Source organism: Anarrhichthys ocellatus, unplaced genomic scaffold, assembly GCF_004355925.1.
Source record: "Anarrhichthys ocellatus isolate YVR2014 unplaced genomic scaffold, GSC_Weel_1.0 scaffold3, whole genome shotgun sequence".
NCBI classification, from domain to species: domain Eukaryota; kingdom Metazoa; phylum Chordata; class Actinopteri; order Perciformes; family Anarhichadidae; genus Anarrhichthys; species Anarrhichthys ocellatus.
The window spans coordinates 11,389,810-11,406,883 of record NW_022280033.1 but is presented as its reverse complement, the minus strand read 5'-3'; the positions used below and the strand labels follow the sequence as shown (position 1 = coordinate 11,406,883).

The window sequence follows — 17,074 nt, the reverse complement described above, 5'->3', positions numbered from 1 at the left end:
TTTTGGGCCCAAATCAACATTTCATTATGTTTGGGCATATAAGTAATACATATTTGTAAATATATGCTTGTCCATAGCATAAAAGCAAAACCTATAGTATGTTCCTTGGTTTTGTGTAGGGCTGGGAAGTTACCTTGACTGAATGTCTTTTTATTTTTACACTGGTTGATGCAACTAACAATGGTTCTTGAGCTTTTGTGTTTTAGTCTGATTATAAATGTATTTCAGCAGTGCCCCCCCCCCCCCGAGGATTCCCCACTCAAGTGTTTTTTGTTTGTGTCAACAAAGTTAACAATCTTGTCAAAAAACCCATCTGTTTTAATTGTAGAGATCTGTTGATGAGGAGAAGAGAGAGCACGGTGATAAAGTTAGCAAGCTATTGCACTGGATGTCCAATGTGAAGCAGACCCCAAGCAATGACGGTAATGCTCTGAAAGATAGCAATGCCAACACAGATGCTTCTAATAAGCCCCAGGTAAATGATATGTACTGTTTTTGGTGTTTTCTGGTGTCTCCTGTTTTAACATGCTGCCACATATTTGTTGTACGTGAGAGAAAGCTTTGGTTTAACGGCAAAGAGCATTTTTCTAATCAACATGGTATCGCAGCCTTTTTGCTGTCACAGTGTATGATTTCTAATAAAAACACACTGTTTACTTTCTGAATCATGTAATCCATATATTTGACACTATAGGTAGTGGGTGTAATTACTTTGTTATATCTCTTGTACAGAAAAGAATGATTGATATTATGGATTTCATGATATATTTGATTATTTCAGTCGCCCCCAAATGATTCCATAACACAAAAAGTTGCACAATCACTCACATTTCAGAACGTCAGTGACCAATAAATGAAATCAGCCCAACAGGTTATTGAAATACATTTCAGATTTTTGTCCCTGTGTGTCCAATGGAACATGCATTATACATTGCTTACAGTCCAAAGCTGACATTATTTAAGTTTATCACCATGGCATTGTAACTGATAGAATGGTGCTTAGAAGCAGTTTCGTGATCCTGAAGGTTTTCTTTGATGGTTTGTCAGAACTCATTCTCATCAATGTAATAGAATAGAAAGGACAATAGACAGATACATACAAAAGAGTTTAGACTGTCACTACTCATGTACTATGATAACTATAAAGTACTATAGTAACGAGAGTTGACTCGTTGCTAGAAGTTTTTTTGTATCTTTGTGGGTAGTTCAGATCAGTAATTAAAGTTTAATTAAGCAGTTTTAAAGCACAGCATCCAGCCAGCTATTCCATTGTTCACTCTGTCCAGTCCAATATCAATGACCAAGATCATTTAATCAATGGATCACCTGGCCAGTGAGCACTGGACACATATGTCATATTATTATTGTTGTAACCATTGCAATCACAATTAGGGTAAAATTAAGTAAGAAAAATGTAATGTTTGATTCTTATTGTTAATAAGTTTATGAATGGATTGTTTTAGTACACATACAAATATGTTCGTAGGGTTTGTTTAATGAAAAATATATTATTTACATTTTCTTTTACATTATACATCCAAAAATATAAATAAAATTCCAATTCCAACAATTAAATAATAATGACAGCTTTGGACTTCCTTATTTTTTGTTTTTTACTTTGTCAAATTATGAAACCATCTCTCTGAATGTGTTTAGAATATTCTGTCCCTCCATGGAAGGAAGAGAAAAAATAATGCACAATACAAGCCAATACAAACATATCACAAAGTTTTCTTTATAAATCAATTGATATATCTTGTATGAATAATTCAATTGCAAAATGTAAATCAGTCCTTTCAAACAATTCTAGTGTGTGAGTACTTGTGAGTTTTGTGTCCCTGTTTTCTAAAGTGGTATTCAGGAATACAATATTGTATGACAACTACTCAAAGACTAGTCCTATAAAAGTAAAGAAGAGTTGGTGTACTGCATATAAAGTGTTAACATGCCCCTGTTTGATGTTCTAGGTGTCCGTTGAGGAAATGGTCACTAAGAAGGAACAAATCGCAGAAGCACTGAGAGCCACGCAAATGATGCTGAACAAACACAATGACAAGTACGTTTAGCTACTGTGACCGACATGCGCAATACTTAAACAGCTGTTTAAAGTCTGTCAGCATCATTATTTGTGTTTTGTCTGACAGAATGACTGAGGAGGAAAGAGAAAAGGCCCAGGAGCAGCTGAAGACGCTCAATCAGGCCTACAGTGAACTCTCCCAACATTGTTCAGATCAGACAACCTCTGCAGAAGAGGTTGGACACTTGGCTGTTTCTTCTGTTGTTTGCATTTGTGTCTTATAGTGTGTTAGAAAGCAGCGCCGCCTGATGTTCAGCTGCATGACTAACGTTTCTCCTCTTCTCCTCAGTACAGTGTGAGCAGTTGTCTTTTTGTCTCTCTCTTTTTATTCTCTTACATTGGGGATAGAATCAACATTTATACAATTGATTCCCAGAAAATCTGAGTATGCTGTAAACATGCTTAGTTGCGCCTGGCTTTGGTCCTAAATTTCCCCATATTAATGTGCTTGACTTCAACAGGATAACAGATATGACACATAACCCTTTACCTACAGTATGCGATGTGATTAACTACCCTGTTTTTGCAAGATGCTGGATACTGCATTCCCAGAGATGCATGATAGCTTTAAATGTATTATCCGTCGCTCTCCTGTTGCAACCCTGATGCAGTCTTGCACTTGTGCACATGATCTTTTAACATATTTGTCTGGTGAGTATACATTTTGTCTTGCTTTTGAATAATTTCATTGCAAATTTGACACAATAAATAATACAGATTGTGTTGCTGAAAGCAGTTCTACAATTTGTAAAATTGTCATTTTCTTTAGGATTTAAAATCTAGTGGCGCAGGGCCTGGGACCGGAACCTCGAGTGGCCTGATTGATCAGATAACTGGGGTCGCTCTCCCAGACGCCCAACCTGTGACCTCCAACCTCTTTCAGTCGGAGCCACATGTCTGTCTGGACCGGGAAGATGCTTTCAAACAAGATCTCCTTTACCAATCCACGCTGGACCACTTGCCAAAGCTGAACGAAGCAACCGAGTGCACACACGTCTCTTCTGTGTCGCTCTCTGACATAGCAGCAGCTAGGGAAGGGGCCACGTGTGAAGACCCGATCATCAAGATGATAGAGGTCAAAGAAGTCCGTGATGGATTGAACGTGTGCTACACGGGAGACACACTGACCCTGGAGAATGCTTTTCAGTGCGGTGTAATATCTGCTTCTGTCTACGTAGAGATCCTTCAGAGGCAAAAGACCAGTCAGGATAAGATTAATCCCAGCGCTGCTGAAGATGTCCCACTCTTAGAGCCAGTGCAGGAGGTTAATAGACTGATATTAAAGTGCCTCAGCAGAAATAAATCACTGACATCAGGGAGGAGTATTAACACTTTGAGGTCTTTTCCTGAAGGTTTAAGTGACCAGGAGACCATGACAGAGGAAGTTGTGAGTAATCGTGAAGGGCTAAAGGTGGATGCAGCCGTTCAGTTTGATTTGATGCGCTCTAACAGCACACTCATTGTGCTTGAAAATCAGCAGCAGTTTATAGGACTCGTGTTGCCTCGTTGTGGGGAAATCCAAACTGTGTCCACCTCATTCCAGTATTACCAACAGATCACCAGTGATGAGTTCACCAGCACAGTGTTCAGTAATCGGGAAAAGATAGCAGCTTTTTACATTCCAGAAAGCTCAGAGGTGGTCGACATCAACTGCGCCATTCAGAACGGTTTGATTGACACTTACACAGCAGAGATTGTGAAATCTGTCGAAATTCCTGATGTGTTTCCTGAGGATGATCACCTTAACGACAAGTTTTCATCTTGGCTTATGTACAAAAAACTCACAGTTGACGGATGCCATCATGCTGCAGATTGCTTAGATGTCGATAACATCCCGACTCATGCAGAGGCGACTCAGCTGTTCATCTCCTACCTAATGTTGAACAGTTACATAGATCCCGAGTCAAGACAGAGGGTCCTAATACTCGACAGACAGCTGACTAAAATGGTTAAAATTTTTCTTGGAGATTCAGTGTTTTCTGAAAACACGGCGAGAAATGTGACTTCTCTGACTTTAAATGTTGGAGAGCTTTCAGAGCGGGTCGATTTAGAGATACCGCTGCACATAAATGAGGAGACAGAGGAGTTGATGAAATACGGGCAACACACATTTGATCAGCATCATTTTGTTGATGGAAGAATTAGCTTTGATGAAAAAACATCTGCAGATGATGAGCCTCTAAAACAGGAATTTTTCGATGATGGCCTTGGAATGGATACCACAGAGACTGGTGTAGCGGAGGAAACCCCGTTTCACACCAACTCAAACTGGACAGAGTCAGAAGATTTTGAAGAGAGAGGTTGTCGAAATAGTTTCCAAATTGATGATGAAGATGCTGATAGTAAAGACTTATATCAAATGTTTAGTCAACCTTTATGCTCCCTGAACAGAACAAATGTTGGCTCTCCGTCGAGGATGTTTGACTCAGAGTGTTCAATGGAATCCTGCCGTCAAACGCTTCCACAACACAACGCTGAGTCACTTTGTAGTGAATCAGAAGGTACAGATATTACTCAGGATGAGATTGTACGCTCTGAAGGCGTGTTGGAGGGCCAAAATGAGCAAGACTATGCTATTCATCTTCTGAAAGCACAAGTGGGGGAACGGGACATTTTAGATGTCACCTGTGGGAGGCGTTATGACCTGGAGGCAGCTCTCAGTCAGGGACTAGTTAACGAGACGACAGTGATGAAACTGCTCGACCTGCAGTCACATGAAAAACAAAGTGTTGTAGGAGATGAGGAGGACACAATGTCAGTGTCCGATGCATCCATATCCTCAAATATTGCTCTTAGTGTAATAGAGCAGCAAAGCCTTTTGACGTCTGGTTGCAGCATTAGTATCAATGAGTCAGTGCAGTCTGGATCAGTTACAGATGACCGTGTTGACTTACACCCTGAAGCCAGCAGTTACCCAGAAGAAAACGTCATTCACTCCATCTCTGATGATCACAATCTAGGTTTAATTAATAATAATAATGAGGCTGAAAACATGCAGACTGAGAGGGAGGGTGCTGTTAAGGTGCTTGATCTGACTAATGAGGAGGCTAATAATGAAGAAGAGGGCGATAATGTAGAGGCAGAGGTAGATTGTGAGAGAACAGGAAATGTAGGAGAGATGAGTAATTATCTCCATCATTCCCCTCCCTCAGTTAGCGATCATGAGTCTCGGATGAGCTCACCCTCCTCATGGAGTCAGTTTACTGCAGAGTGTCTTCATCTCGTTGACAGATCTCCTTTACTAGCTGAAGACAGGGACTCACAGATTGTAATCAATAGTCAGCTGACCGGTATGGATGTTGTGATAGAAAGCGTTGCTCCAACCACACAGTCACGTCCATCTAGCGCTGATCCAGAAAGCCAGACTCAATATTTCACTTCTATTAATCCCTCCAAATCTGACAGCTCACCTATTGATAACGATTTTTTCAGCGCCCAAGTGGGGAATCAGACCGTTAGTGAGAGTGACTTAGACGTTTCCTCATCACACGATGTGTCATGTGAGGACCGCAGAACAGAGAATGACACATGTGCACCTCAGTCACCTTTGGACGGCGAGCCAACTCCGAGTGTAGATTACTTATCACACAGAGACTTGGTCGAAAGTGCAATCATCTCAGAGGGAAACGGTAACTATGATAACAACAATACAGACGATGGCAGCAGAATCACATTACCTCAGCAAGCAGCACTTCATTCAGAAAGTGAGTTTAGTGTTGGATCGGAGCCCAGCTGCTCTCAAAATGGTCAGAGTATGCTTGTTGGTGAGAGATCTCCACAGTCACCCGCTGTTTCCGATGAAGTCACCGCAACAAATGCTATTAATCTTCAGTGTTTCGGTGGTGAAGATTTAGAGCACCACACTCAAACTACCAGCAGAGTTTCTCTTGAAACCGTGTTGGCTGGTAAAGATTCACAGCAGAGTGCTGCAGAGGATGTTGAGTTAAGCACAGGCGGTCTTTCCCCAGAGAGGCAACATGAGGACATCTTCACAGTCACCACTGACACAGAGCAGATATCCGCGTCAACATATGCACAGACGGCAATAGATAAAGAAAAAATTGGTGAAAATGTTTCTGGTTCAGACAATAACTCGGGACAGTCTGAAACTATTTTGGGATTAGGTTTCGGATCTGATATTCTACAAGAGGAAAACCGACTACCTGTGTGTGCTTCTGAGCATCTCCAGGTAGATACTGATCTCCTCTCAGACAGCTACGTCGCGTCTGATGCTTCCTCATCAGTGTTTTCTAATGCTGTAAGGACACACGTAGATGACGAGGGGGAAGGGATTACAAAGGGGACTGATGTCAGTGATTTGCATGAGGCACAAACCTGGGACACTGAAAGCTCTATCGAAGTGTTTCAGAACCCTCCACAAACTTTAGACCAAGCTGGCTTTCAGGAGAAAGACACACCTCATGGACTTATAGAGAGCAGTCACCCAGACCTTCTCATGGATGTGTTGAAGCAAGACGCCCTCAGTTCAAACAACAAAGACATAGGAAACTCAGAACTGATAGTGCAGGAAGAGAAAGTCGGTGAAAAGACAGAGCAGTCCGATGCTCCGAACATCCAGCTGCAACTGCTGCAGGTTCTTAAGACTGTTTCCTCAAGCCAAGACCTTTCAATGCTTCAGGAGGTGATGGACACTCTAAACATTGCACTGGGGGGAGACTCTCTGGGAAGAGACTCTCTGGGGGGAGACTCTCAGGAGGAGCGATGGCACACACTGGAGAGCATCAAGGAGGAGAGCTCAGAGGGAGAAGATGGGGAGTCAGCAGAAGATGACTCGGGTCACTGTCGCTCTGCTGCAGACAGTCACCCACCGTCTCCTCAGTCGTCTGGCAGCTCAGATTCCTGCAAAGTTGAGGAGGTCAAAAATAAGGTACTTGTCATGTTGTTTCAGTGTTAACGCAACCCCCTCCCTTAGTTTTTGATACAAGTGACATCTTCTACTCTTTTGTTTTTTTGTTTTCTTTCACCTCAGCTGTTCTCCATCCAGGATTTTTTGGAGTGTGTTGGGAGACTGCAGGATCACGCCGATGTTTTAGAAGATGTCAGAAAAGACCTTTTAATCCAGGCAGCCATTGACAACAACATGGAAGAACTGCAGATTCAAAAACAGGATTTTCAGGTTAGACATGAACAATATCAAACAATATTATATGTTCTCAACTTTTCTCTTATGTACGTACATGTATGCATTAGTTCCTGACCAACTGTGCTTTTGTTATCCAGTCTCTGGAGTCCCAACTTTCTCGACTGGCTGGTGTTTTGACAGCAGATATGGACAAAGCCCAACAGCTCTTAAATTCTGCTGATGACGACATTCCCATACAGATCCATCAAGATTTGTCCTCGACATATCTGGATTTAGAGCAAAACTTTACTGCTGTTTCCCAAATGCGTGCAGAAAGGAGTCACTCCCTAATTCAAGCAATGGAAACTGGAAAAGTCAGTGTTCACTGCAAGTAATTAAAGTGATGTCATAGTTGCATCAGCTATTGACTTCTTTAAATGTGATTTTTTTTTTTTTAGATGCATTTGGAATCAACATACCAGAAACATCTTGGTGAACTTGATGAACTAGCGGGCCTCATCCAGAACAACTCAGGAATGTGTGACTTGGATTTAAAACCATGTGATGTGGACACACTGAAACATTTGATTCAGCAGAACAGGGTATCTTCAAATGAATGTCATTTTAAACATCCATAATCTACAATAGTTACAGAAACGTACTCTTCACATTTCCGTCTTTTCCTCCAGGACTCAGAGGTGATGCTAAAAGAAGCCAGGCTCAGGCTAGAGGATGCCACATTTGATATCCAGTGCTTTATTTCTGAGCACGCTCAGTTTCTGAGTCCGGCTCAGAGCAGCTACCTCCTCAAGTTCCTCAGCACAACTCAGCGAGCATTCAGGGACCAGACAGAGAGGCTTGTCACCCAGAGGAGCGCCTTGGATGTCCTGCTGGACACCAGGGAGAGGGAGATCCAGGAGAAGGTCTGCCTGTGGCAATACAAGAGCATATCACATATGTCTCCTTACAAAAACAACTATATATACATGTTTGGTTTGCTGAATGAAAATGAAAGTTAATAATGAATGCTTATAGTGCATGTAGAGTGGGCTGTGTAAGTCATGTTACTGGTCAGATTTAAGAATTGGAAGTATCATTTGTGGATAAGAATAAAAAGTAGATCAACTTAAACATATTAAATGAACACATGCAGTACATGTAGACGTGTTAGAGCTAACAACAAAAATATGAATTATTAATTATTATTAAATAATTTATGACAAGGCATTTTCACATATGTGGTTTGACATTATTAGCACACAATTTCTTTCCAAATTTGAGTGAGACGTCTGACCCTCAGACATCAAAACAAAAATGATTTATCAGCTCTAAAATTTTATTTGTACAAATATTGAACTTCAATGTGGATTTTTGTGGATTTAGATTGATAATTAGACTTTTTCAAAGTAATGAGTAATCAACAGTATCCCAGCGTTTATAGTTTGCACCTTATTTCAATGTGTTTGAAAAAAGGTTCTACTGTGAATGCCTTAAATGTTTAGGAAAAATAACAACTTTGCATGCTCACGTGCTTGATCGCTGCTGCAGACTAACTCTTTGTGCTGGTTGTATCCTACAGGCCTCCAAGACACCAGTGAACAATTAACAGTGGACAAAATGCACCTTCTCTGTTGGAACACGTTTACACACAACAAACCCAATAACACACAGAACATAATGTGCTTATTACTATCTCGAGACCAAAGTGGCAAATGGCGAAATAGCATGTTTACAGCATACTAGATTTATACACTGTTATGAAGAAGGAAATGTATACTAAAGCAGAATTTGCATGTTACCTCTAAGTGCTTGAATCGTTTCTCTTCCCTTGTTTTGATGTTTTTGTTCCCAAATATTGATTCAGACCAAAGAAATAACCCTGAACTCTGTTGTAGGATTTTGGGGGTTCTGTTTCATGGGAATGCTTTATGGAGTGTGCATGTGAATGTGTTTAATCACAGCCTTTTGTGATATTTACCTGGCGGTTTTTCCTTCTTGTTTGACAGTCTTTGTTGGAGAAACACAAGGAGTTTACAGAGAAGTTGGAGGAAGTGTGTGACGATCTCACCCTGACAGAAAACCAGCTGATGGGTCATCAGCAACAGGCTGGAAATGCTGAGTGTGTCACAGACCTGCAGCAGTACCAGCAGGAGCACCAGGTTTGAAATACATTTTATTTTGCTTTTTAAAAAGCACAGTATGCGTCCAAGTTTTCATCAGTTTCATTCCTCCTCCTGATATCAAGGCTCTGCAAAAAGACGTGTTGACAAATGCCAGTGCCTTGAATGACGTCATCACCAGCACTAAAAAGTTTCTGGAGGAAAACCGGAGCAAGCTGATGCCCGATCAAATCGCCATCATTGAGAGCAAGTTGGAGGAGGCGAAAAGCAAAGCCAAACTCATCAACCAGCGGGCCGAGGAGTCCAGGAAGGACTTGGAGAAGGTTGTTACCACAGCCATCAAACAGGAGAGCGAAAAGGTCAGAGTTCAGATTACCTCCATACAGTTTGTGTTGTCTGTAGAAACTATGTAATGCATCATATTATAGATTGTTATTTCAGTGTTATTATCATATTGCTAAACTTAACGTCAACGTTTTATATTGATTTTTCTCTTTTCAGTATGTTGTTGGTCTGTAATCCATCTGTCTTTTCAGGCAGCAGCTGTTGAGCGGCTTGAAGAAAGTAAGAACAAAATCGAAGGTCTCCTGGACTGGATATCCAACATAGGGAATGAAAACGAGAGCGATCTGAATCAAGCTGACCATATAAGTAAAGAGAATGGAAACCTGCCAGAAGAAACCTCACCCACGGGACCGATAGGAGCGGATGACGATGCCAATGGAAACGCTTTACAGGCCACTGAAAATGATTTTGGCAGAGAGACCGGCGGGAAGAACGACGCCTCCCTGCAGCTCGATAAGCAGTGTGACAGGGTCAAGGTATAGTTGGATTGTTGCAAAGATGTAGAGAGAGAATTGTTACTCAGCAGTTCATACTTTCATCTGGGAGTTTTTTTGGTATTACTTGAGACAGACAGAACATTATGAGTAAATCTAAAAGTAAAAGACACAAGTAGCAAAGAAATGCAGAAAGTAGCAATAAAATCAAAATGTTGTATATCAATTTCTAGAACTGTTAAACAGTAAATGCCAACAAATATAAAAGCTGCAAAATGTTATTTAATTAGAAAAATAAACAGTTAACTTTATCTTGATTTAAAAAAAAAAATTGGAACAGATGAGGATAAAGAGATGGATTACATTGTGAAATGTAGATATAGGTAAAACATTTAACAATTGAGTTTAATAGAATTTAGCAGACTCAAAATTTGAGGTTAAAGAAACAAGAAAAGTTGATACTGTAGACCAGCCTTTAAATACAGTAAAGACAAAATGAAAAAAGAAAATAGTATAAATTATATAACGATGTTTAAAAAATGTATACACAAAGATAATAATCACAGTTATATGTATTGGTTCTGCATCCTCAAGTCTTCATCGTTCCCACAGGCCCGTCATCAGGAGATTCTGTCCCAGCAGCAGGATCTGATCATGGCCACCCAGTCAGCTCAGGCTTTGCTCGACAAGCAGGCAAACGTGCTGTCTCCGGAGGAGAAGGAGAAACTGCAGAAGAACATCCAGGAGCTGAAGGGACGCTACGAGGCCTCCCTGACGCAGGCGGAACAGCAGATGAAGCAGGTGCAGTGTGTTCAGGAGGAGCTGAAGAAGTTCCAGGGTGACTGTGAGGAGTTTGTTGGCTGGTTAGACCAGGCGGAGGGAGAGATAGAGCAGCTGGGCACTGCTGCAAGCTCCCTTAATATCCTCAGTGATAAACTCCAGCGACAGAGAAGCTTCTCAGAAGATGTGATTTCCCACAAAGGGGACCTTCGCTTCATCACCATGTCAGGACAGAAAGTGCTGGATGTGGCTAACACCTGTGGATTGGCTGACTCTGCAGCTAAGAACGCTCTGCTGGATGTTGATACTTCAGGAACCTGCTCTGCTGTCAAGGACAAGTTGGATTCAGCAGCCAGCAGATACAAATCACTACATTCACAGGTATTTAGTCAGCAGCCGATCACATGGATCTAGAAAGGTTGCAATAACTTTCTCTTGCCACTGGGTGGAAGCATTTGTCTTCATTCAAAACTAATACGTCACGCTGTCTTCTGTGAGCACTGCGAGAATTTCAGTGTCAGAGACTGTTATCTGAATATATTATATCACACATAGAGTATCATTTATTTTCCTTTGTTTCAGTGCAATCAGCTCGGCAACAACCTCAAAGATGTGGTTGACAAATACAAAAAATATGACGACTCGAACGCTGGTCTATTGAAGTGGCTCAACAGCTCAGAGGAGGAGGCGAGGAAGCAGCAATCTGAGGCCATAGCAGCTGACCCACAAACACTACAGAAACAGCTGGAGGAGACCAAGGCAAGAAAAACTGCAAGCCAGAACTGTCGCACTTAGGATATTGAGTGCTCAGACGTTTCTCAGATTGTGGTCTTCTTTACCTGGATGTACATTTTCTTCATATTTCTGTGAGGCCTCTCTAATTCTTGAGGCCAACACAGGAGTCATATGAAAAAAGCCTTTATGATCGTTCTTCCCATATGATGCATTACATTTTGATGATAATTGGATCTTTACAGTTAAAGTTCAACAAGTCTGGTGTTTGATTTGATCAGATGATATACAACTTTATTCAGCCCGGGGGAAATTGCAATGCAGCGGTTGCATCGCAAAGATTCATCAATGCGATGTGAACTTTAATGGATGTTAGGTTATGAGTAGTCTAAGTAGAGAAATAAAGAAAAGCTTTATTAAGAAGTAACACATGCAGAACTTGGGAGCATTGACTGGGTTATAAGGTCACGGCACAATAGACCTGCCTTACCATATACAGTGTTTCCACTGACTTAAATATAACACAGTTATTTTTAGCTCTGTGTTCAAATTCAAACCCACATGTGAATAGTTTAACTCTGGTTATGTGAAGCCTACAGGAGGATAAGAAACGATGCTGTCTTTGTGTCAAAAGCTTTTGGCAGCAGTTAGCTTGAACATTTCTCTGTAGGAAGGTAGTGACTTACAGCAGAGATATGCCAAGATAAGAGGCGCCTGTGGACCAACTGAGAAACGCTGTTCATCTGGCTTTGGTTACAAATCACTGCCAATACTCCAAAGCCTTTCTGTAAGTGTAGAAGTCGAGGCAGACAGGTACATCTAAACATATCTGTGGAATCACTATATATTTCCTATTTACAGCAGATATTATCCAGACATTGTTGCACATTATCACTTTTTTTTTATCTTCAATCTACCACACAAGTGAAATGCATAATCTGTACAGTACAGTTTAAAAGTAGACAGAGGACACTTATATATGTGGATACTGTTTAATTTTTCTTTTTCCTATTGATCCACAGGCCCTACAAGGTCAGATGACAGGACATCAGACTGCTATTGACACACTACGCAAAGCAGTTGAGTCTTTGATAACATCTGAAGGAGACCTGCTGAGCAACTCAGACGACATCCAGGAGACAGTAGGTGAGGGACAAATCAAAGTAGGGATCAGGTTTTGCACCACCTATAGAGAATTTTAATGATTTTATGTGTCATTATTGACACTCAAATAATTCCGGCCTTAAAATCGGCAAATTGGAAGATGCCAGACATGGAAATATCTCTGAAATGCTTGAGGAAGTTTCAAAATAAAGTATTTCAAAGGAGAGGCTTAAAGTTTACCAATCTCATTGCCCTGCAAAATGTGAGCCTTGCAACTTGCAACTTGTAGGTAGGTTGTTAAGCAAGTAGACTGTTCATTGTCAGTTGGCAACAATGTCATCATACCTCAAAGTGTCCACCATCCTTTTTCTAAAGTTGACACAAGGTATCAGAGGGAAATATAGCTTTTGGAGTGTCTCATTTATATTCCTTCTCTCCAGTCATTAGTTTCTTGGCTTACACGTAAAAATGCTTTTACTCTATCTTAGTGAATGTAATCCTTCGCAAAACATTTATCCTTAAGACACTCATGAATGTCAAATAAGTTACAGCTTTGGTTTGAAATGTTCATCTCACAGTGTGTCCCAAACAATGAGAAGATGTTCCGATTTAAACATAACCTGGTGTGTTTACCTTCGCTGTAGATGACATAGTTGAGCGCTACGACAACCTCTCCAAGTCTGTGAGTGATCGAAATGAGAAACTGCAGATCACCCTGACTCGCTCCATGAGTGTCCAGGATGGTTTGGATGAGATGATGGGATGGATGGAGGGAGTGGAGGCCAGTGTGAAAGAGAAAGGACAAATCCCCCTGGACTCTGCATCCATTGGAGATATCCTCAGCAAAGAAGCAGTATGTACTCTTCTCATTTTAGCAGTCCAATAACCAGATACTGTATCTATTATTTGATGCTGTCTGTGGCTGATTTGTGTCTTTTTCTAGCTCCATATTCACTTTGTTTAGCCATTAAACCTGTTTTCCATCCTGTATTTTCTTAAGGCATTAGAGCAGGATATAGCAAGTCGCCAGAGCAGCATCTCAGCCATGAAAGCCAAGGTGAAGAAGTTTGTGGAGACAGCAGATCCCTCTGCTGCTGCCCTTCTGCAGACTAAGATGGATGCTCTCTCCCAGCGCTTCTCTGATTCATGTAACAAGCATAAGCAAAAAGTGTCCCAGCTGGAGCAGCTGAAGGAAAAGGTGGAACAGTTCGAGAAGGTTACAGATGAAGTTCAGCAGTTTGTTGTGAAGCGTTCACAAGATCTACATGAGACAGAAGGGCCGGGGAAAACCTTCAATGAACTGTCTCAGCTGATGCAGGTAACTATACCGCTGACTATGTTTACATCCATAAATGGTGGTGTCTTGAAGTAATGTAACATTTTCACCAAAAATGTTACATGTCATTTCTCTGCAGAACACTAAAGCTGAGATGGCTGAACATGCCAGTGATTTGGAGAAGCTGCAGACTCTGTCCAAGGAGCTGTCTGAAATATGCCCCGATGGAAACAAAGCCCAGATCCAGAGCAAGATGGACAATCTCTCAAATATTTTCAGCACCTTCAAAGACACCGTCAACGAAAAGTAAGCTGGGTCAATGGGAGGGAAACATAAGGTTCTTGTATTTAACAAACATAACATCCTTTTCCTTTACAGTAATGGTTGTATAATGTACAGATGGATGCATGATGTGACTGATTATTGTCTGCTACAGGGAAGAGGAGGTGTCATCCTGTCAGGACCAGCTAGGAGACTTCAGATCTGCAGCTAGTGCTCTCACCAAGTGGCTGGAGCAGACCAATGAGAAAGTACCTGTGGTTCAGCCGAGCAGCAGTGTGAAAAGTCTGGAGAAGGACCTGCTGATAGTCACTGTGAGTCATGAGATTAATAAACTAAATTGTCTAACTGCACTTTAAGTGCTGGAACAGAAGCCGTTGATGTTACACTTTGCATCCAGAGAAGTCTGTGTGTTTTGCAATAGATAGATGTAAGTGTGTTTTAATAGGTTATAGTCCTACCCTCCCTAAACTCCCCACCATTCCAACCTGCTTTCTCTGCCAACTAATGATGGATGGATGGTATGTGTTTACACAGGACAGATATGGGAATGAAACATTATATTGTCCAGCAGAACAACTATTTGCTTCACAGGATCCCTGAAGTAGATCCTGGAAAGCAAAGAATACAAATAAAACCTCACAGACATGTTCATCCTGTTTCTCTTTTCAGAAATCATGTGTTATAAATGCCATGCTCCTACAGTATATACCATGTATCTGTCTGATTAATCAGGGATTACTAGATGAGTGGACCTTCAAAGACCCTGCTGTCCAAGACCTGAACAGTAAAGGATCAGCGCTATACAGCCTCATGACATTCCTCACATCCCCCGCCAAGACAAAGACCGCTAACAAGTCAGGTAAAAATCGGCACACTTAACCTCAAATGTTTGAATCATTCAGTGGAATGGGAAGCATGGTGTTTGGGTGCACTTCTGAGTACTGTGTGCTCACTAACCATTGGAGATTGTGGAAAAATGTTCTAGACAGTCTGCCTGTCCTTTACTCAAGCTTTGTCTTATGTCTTTTGCATCAGCTCTTACTAATGGTGGTGGTCCAGCGAGCCATTCCTACCTAACAAATAAAGGTAATTAAGTGTGTATGTGGATGCTGCTGTGTAAATGCATTGTTTGTAGTTTCATGTGTGTAGCGGTTATGGCTGGTTTTCAAAACACTGCTCTGGCTGTGGTGGCTCTTTGCGAAACAAAGATCACTGACACAGTATGTTCAGTTTATGAGTAATAAAGTTACAGGAAAAAATAGGGAGTTTATTGCTTTTTTACTTTTTTGTTGGCCCATTAGAGCAATTAAGTCTCAGCCAAACTCCATAGGGAGTGAATTATTTCATCACTTTCCATCAAGCTTTTTCTTAAATGAATCATTTAAAGGCTCAAACATCCATTCACACACACAGGGAGGACATTTCACAAGATTAGATCAGAAATATTTTCATTTAATGCAGGAAGATTTTTTTATTCCTATCTATAGCTCTCATACTTTTCTTTCCATGAGACTTGTTCCAAGTCAAATTCACAGTACCGCTTGTAACTGTAAAAACTTGATGAATCCCACCTGTCCATGAGGAGATGCATGTTCCCAAGATTTGATCATCAGCATGTTCAACTCCTCCAAATAGCAATATAAGAGTCCAAGTTTCAATCACAAAAATATCATACAACAGTAAAAAGAAAATATTACTGTCAACAGCATGTCATTGCAGAGATAGTTTTCCCCTGACTAGACTCGTACTCTCTTAAATCACTCGTATGTGCCACGTAAGAACAGATCTATTCATATGAGTGATCTTGAGGCCCACTTTTATTTAATTCATCATTTACTTTAATAAGAGCCGAAGATTTGCACAAATACTTGGGAGTGGTTGTTACTTTCCTCATATTCTGAACCTACTGCACCATAAGGCCACTATATTAACAGCTCCTCACTGTTATCATAACCTCATGATGACACGTTAACCCCTGGTAAGGTAAATTTAATATAATTATTTTTGCTGTCCTCAGAGCTGATGGTAATTCAGCAGAACATGTCATTCATCAACGAGGGATACGCGAGCCTCGGGGAGACGCTGAAAGGTCGAGCAGCAGAGCTGAGTAGTTTGGTGCAGGAGGTGAAAGAGGCCCAAAAGGAGACGGACAACGTGTTGGAATGGCTGAGGGACATGAAAAAGACTGCAGCGTCCTGGAACAACGCAGCCACAGAGAAAGATTCAGTGAAAACACAGCTTGAACAGCAGAAGGTACAGAAATCGTGTTGTTCAGTAAATGGCCTGAATAATTACGTGTATTATACATGCAGTTCTCACTGACTTTGATCTGCTGTGAATAAGATAGGCATATGACACTCGAGTTGAAAATCACAAGATTCAGCAATTATAATTTGTTTCCATTCTCTCAGGCATTTGAGGATGACATGAAGCAAAAGCAGGAGAAGCTCCAGAAGCTCAGAGAGACGCTCCTCAACTTGATTAGGACTCATCCGAACTCCCCCGAGGCTGCAAAATGGAAGCAAATGCTGGCAGAAATAGGTATGCAGCAAGGTGTTGTCTCCTGATGGTCCTGGGTAATTTATGTCACTGAAACTGTCAGAGATATGTTGAATCCCGCCGACAAAATATGTATCTCATTACTGCAATGGCACAGAGTAAAGGCTGCTACAAAATGACAGATATGAGAAATTAGACCATTACTATTGGTCATCTAGTCTTCTTCCCATCACACGCATACATAATGTGTCTCATTACCTGCCCTCTGCCACACCAGTTAAATTAACACATTCGCAGTGCCAAGTCCTGCACAATGGGAGGTTTTGCTAGGAGAACAGTAGG

General features: G+C 41.2%; 1 protein-coding gene across 20 annotated transcripts in view; it reads left to right on the top strand.

Moving 5' to 3' along the window:
• Positions 1-17,074, top strand: part of dst (dystonin) — a 96,764-nt gene that overhangs the window by 47,632 nt on the left and 32,058 nt on the right. For 19 of the 20 annotated variants that reach the window (XM_031841691.1, XM_031841590.1, XM_031841583.1 and 16 more), the window contains 17 exons: positions 329-475; positions 1,968-2,056; positions 2,145-2,253; positions 9,167-9,319; positions 9,406-9,639; positions 9,817-10,101; positions 10,672-11,220; positions 11,422-11,598; positions 12,594-12,717; positions 13,320-13,528; positions 13,676-13,993; positions 14,091-14,257; positions 14,388-14,544; positions 14,966-15,092; positions 15,269-15,319; positions 16,251-16,486; positions 16,645-16,774. In XM_031841691.1, coding sequence (XP_031697551.1) covers positions 329-475; positions 1,968-2,056; positions 2,145-2,253; positions 9,167-9,319; positions 9,406-9,639; positions 9,817-10,101; positions 10,672-11,220; positions 11,422-11,598; positions 12,594-12,717; positions 13,320-13,528; positions 13,676-13,993; positions 14,091-14,257; positions 14,388-14,544; positions 14,966-15,092; positions 15,269-15,319; positions 16,251-16,486; positions 16,645-16,774 — 3,262 coding nt within the window. Of the gene's footprint in view, positions 1-328; positions 476-1,967; positions 2,057-2,144; positions 2,254-2,846; positions 6,966-7,067; positions 7,215-7,318; positions 7,535-7,618; positions 7,763-7,849; positions 8,084-9,166; positions 9,320-9,405; positions 9,640-9,816; positions 10,102-10,671; positions 11,221-11,421; positions 11,599-12,593; positions 12,718-13,319; positions 13,529-13,675; positions 13,994-14,090; positions 14,258-14,387; positions 14,545-14,965; positions 15,093-15,268; positions 15,320-16,250; positions 16,487-16,644; positions 16,775-17,074 lie in introns of all 20 variants that reach the window. The other variant, XM_031841683.1, reaches the window with a different exon arrangement.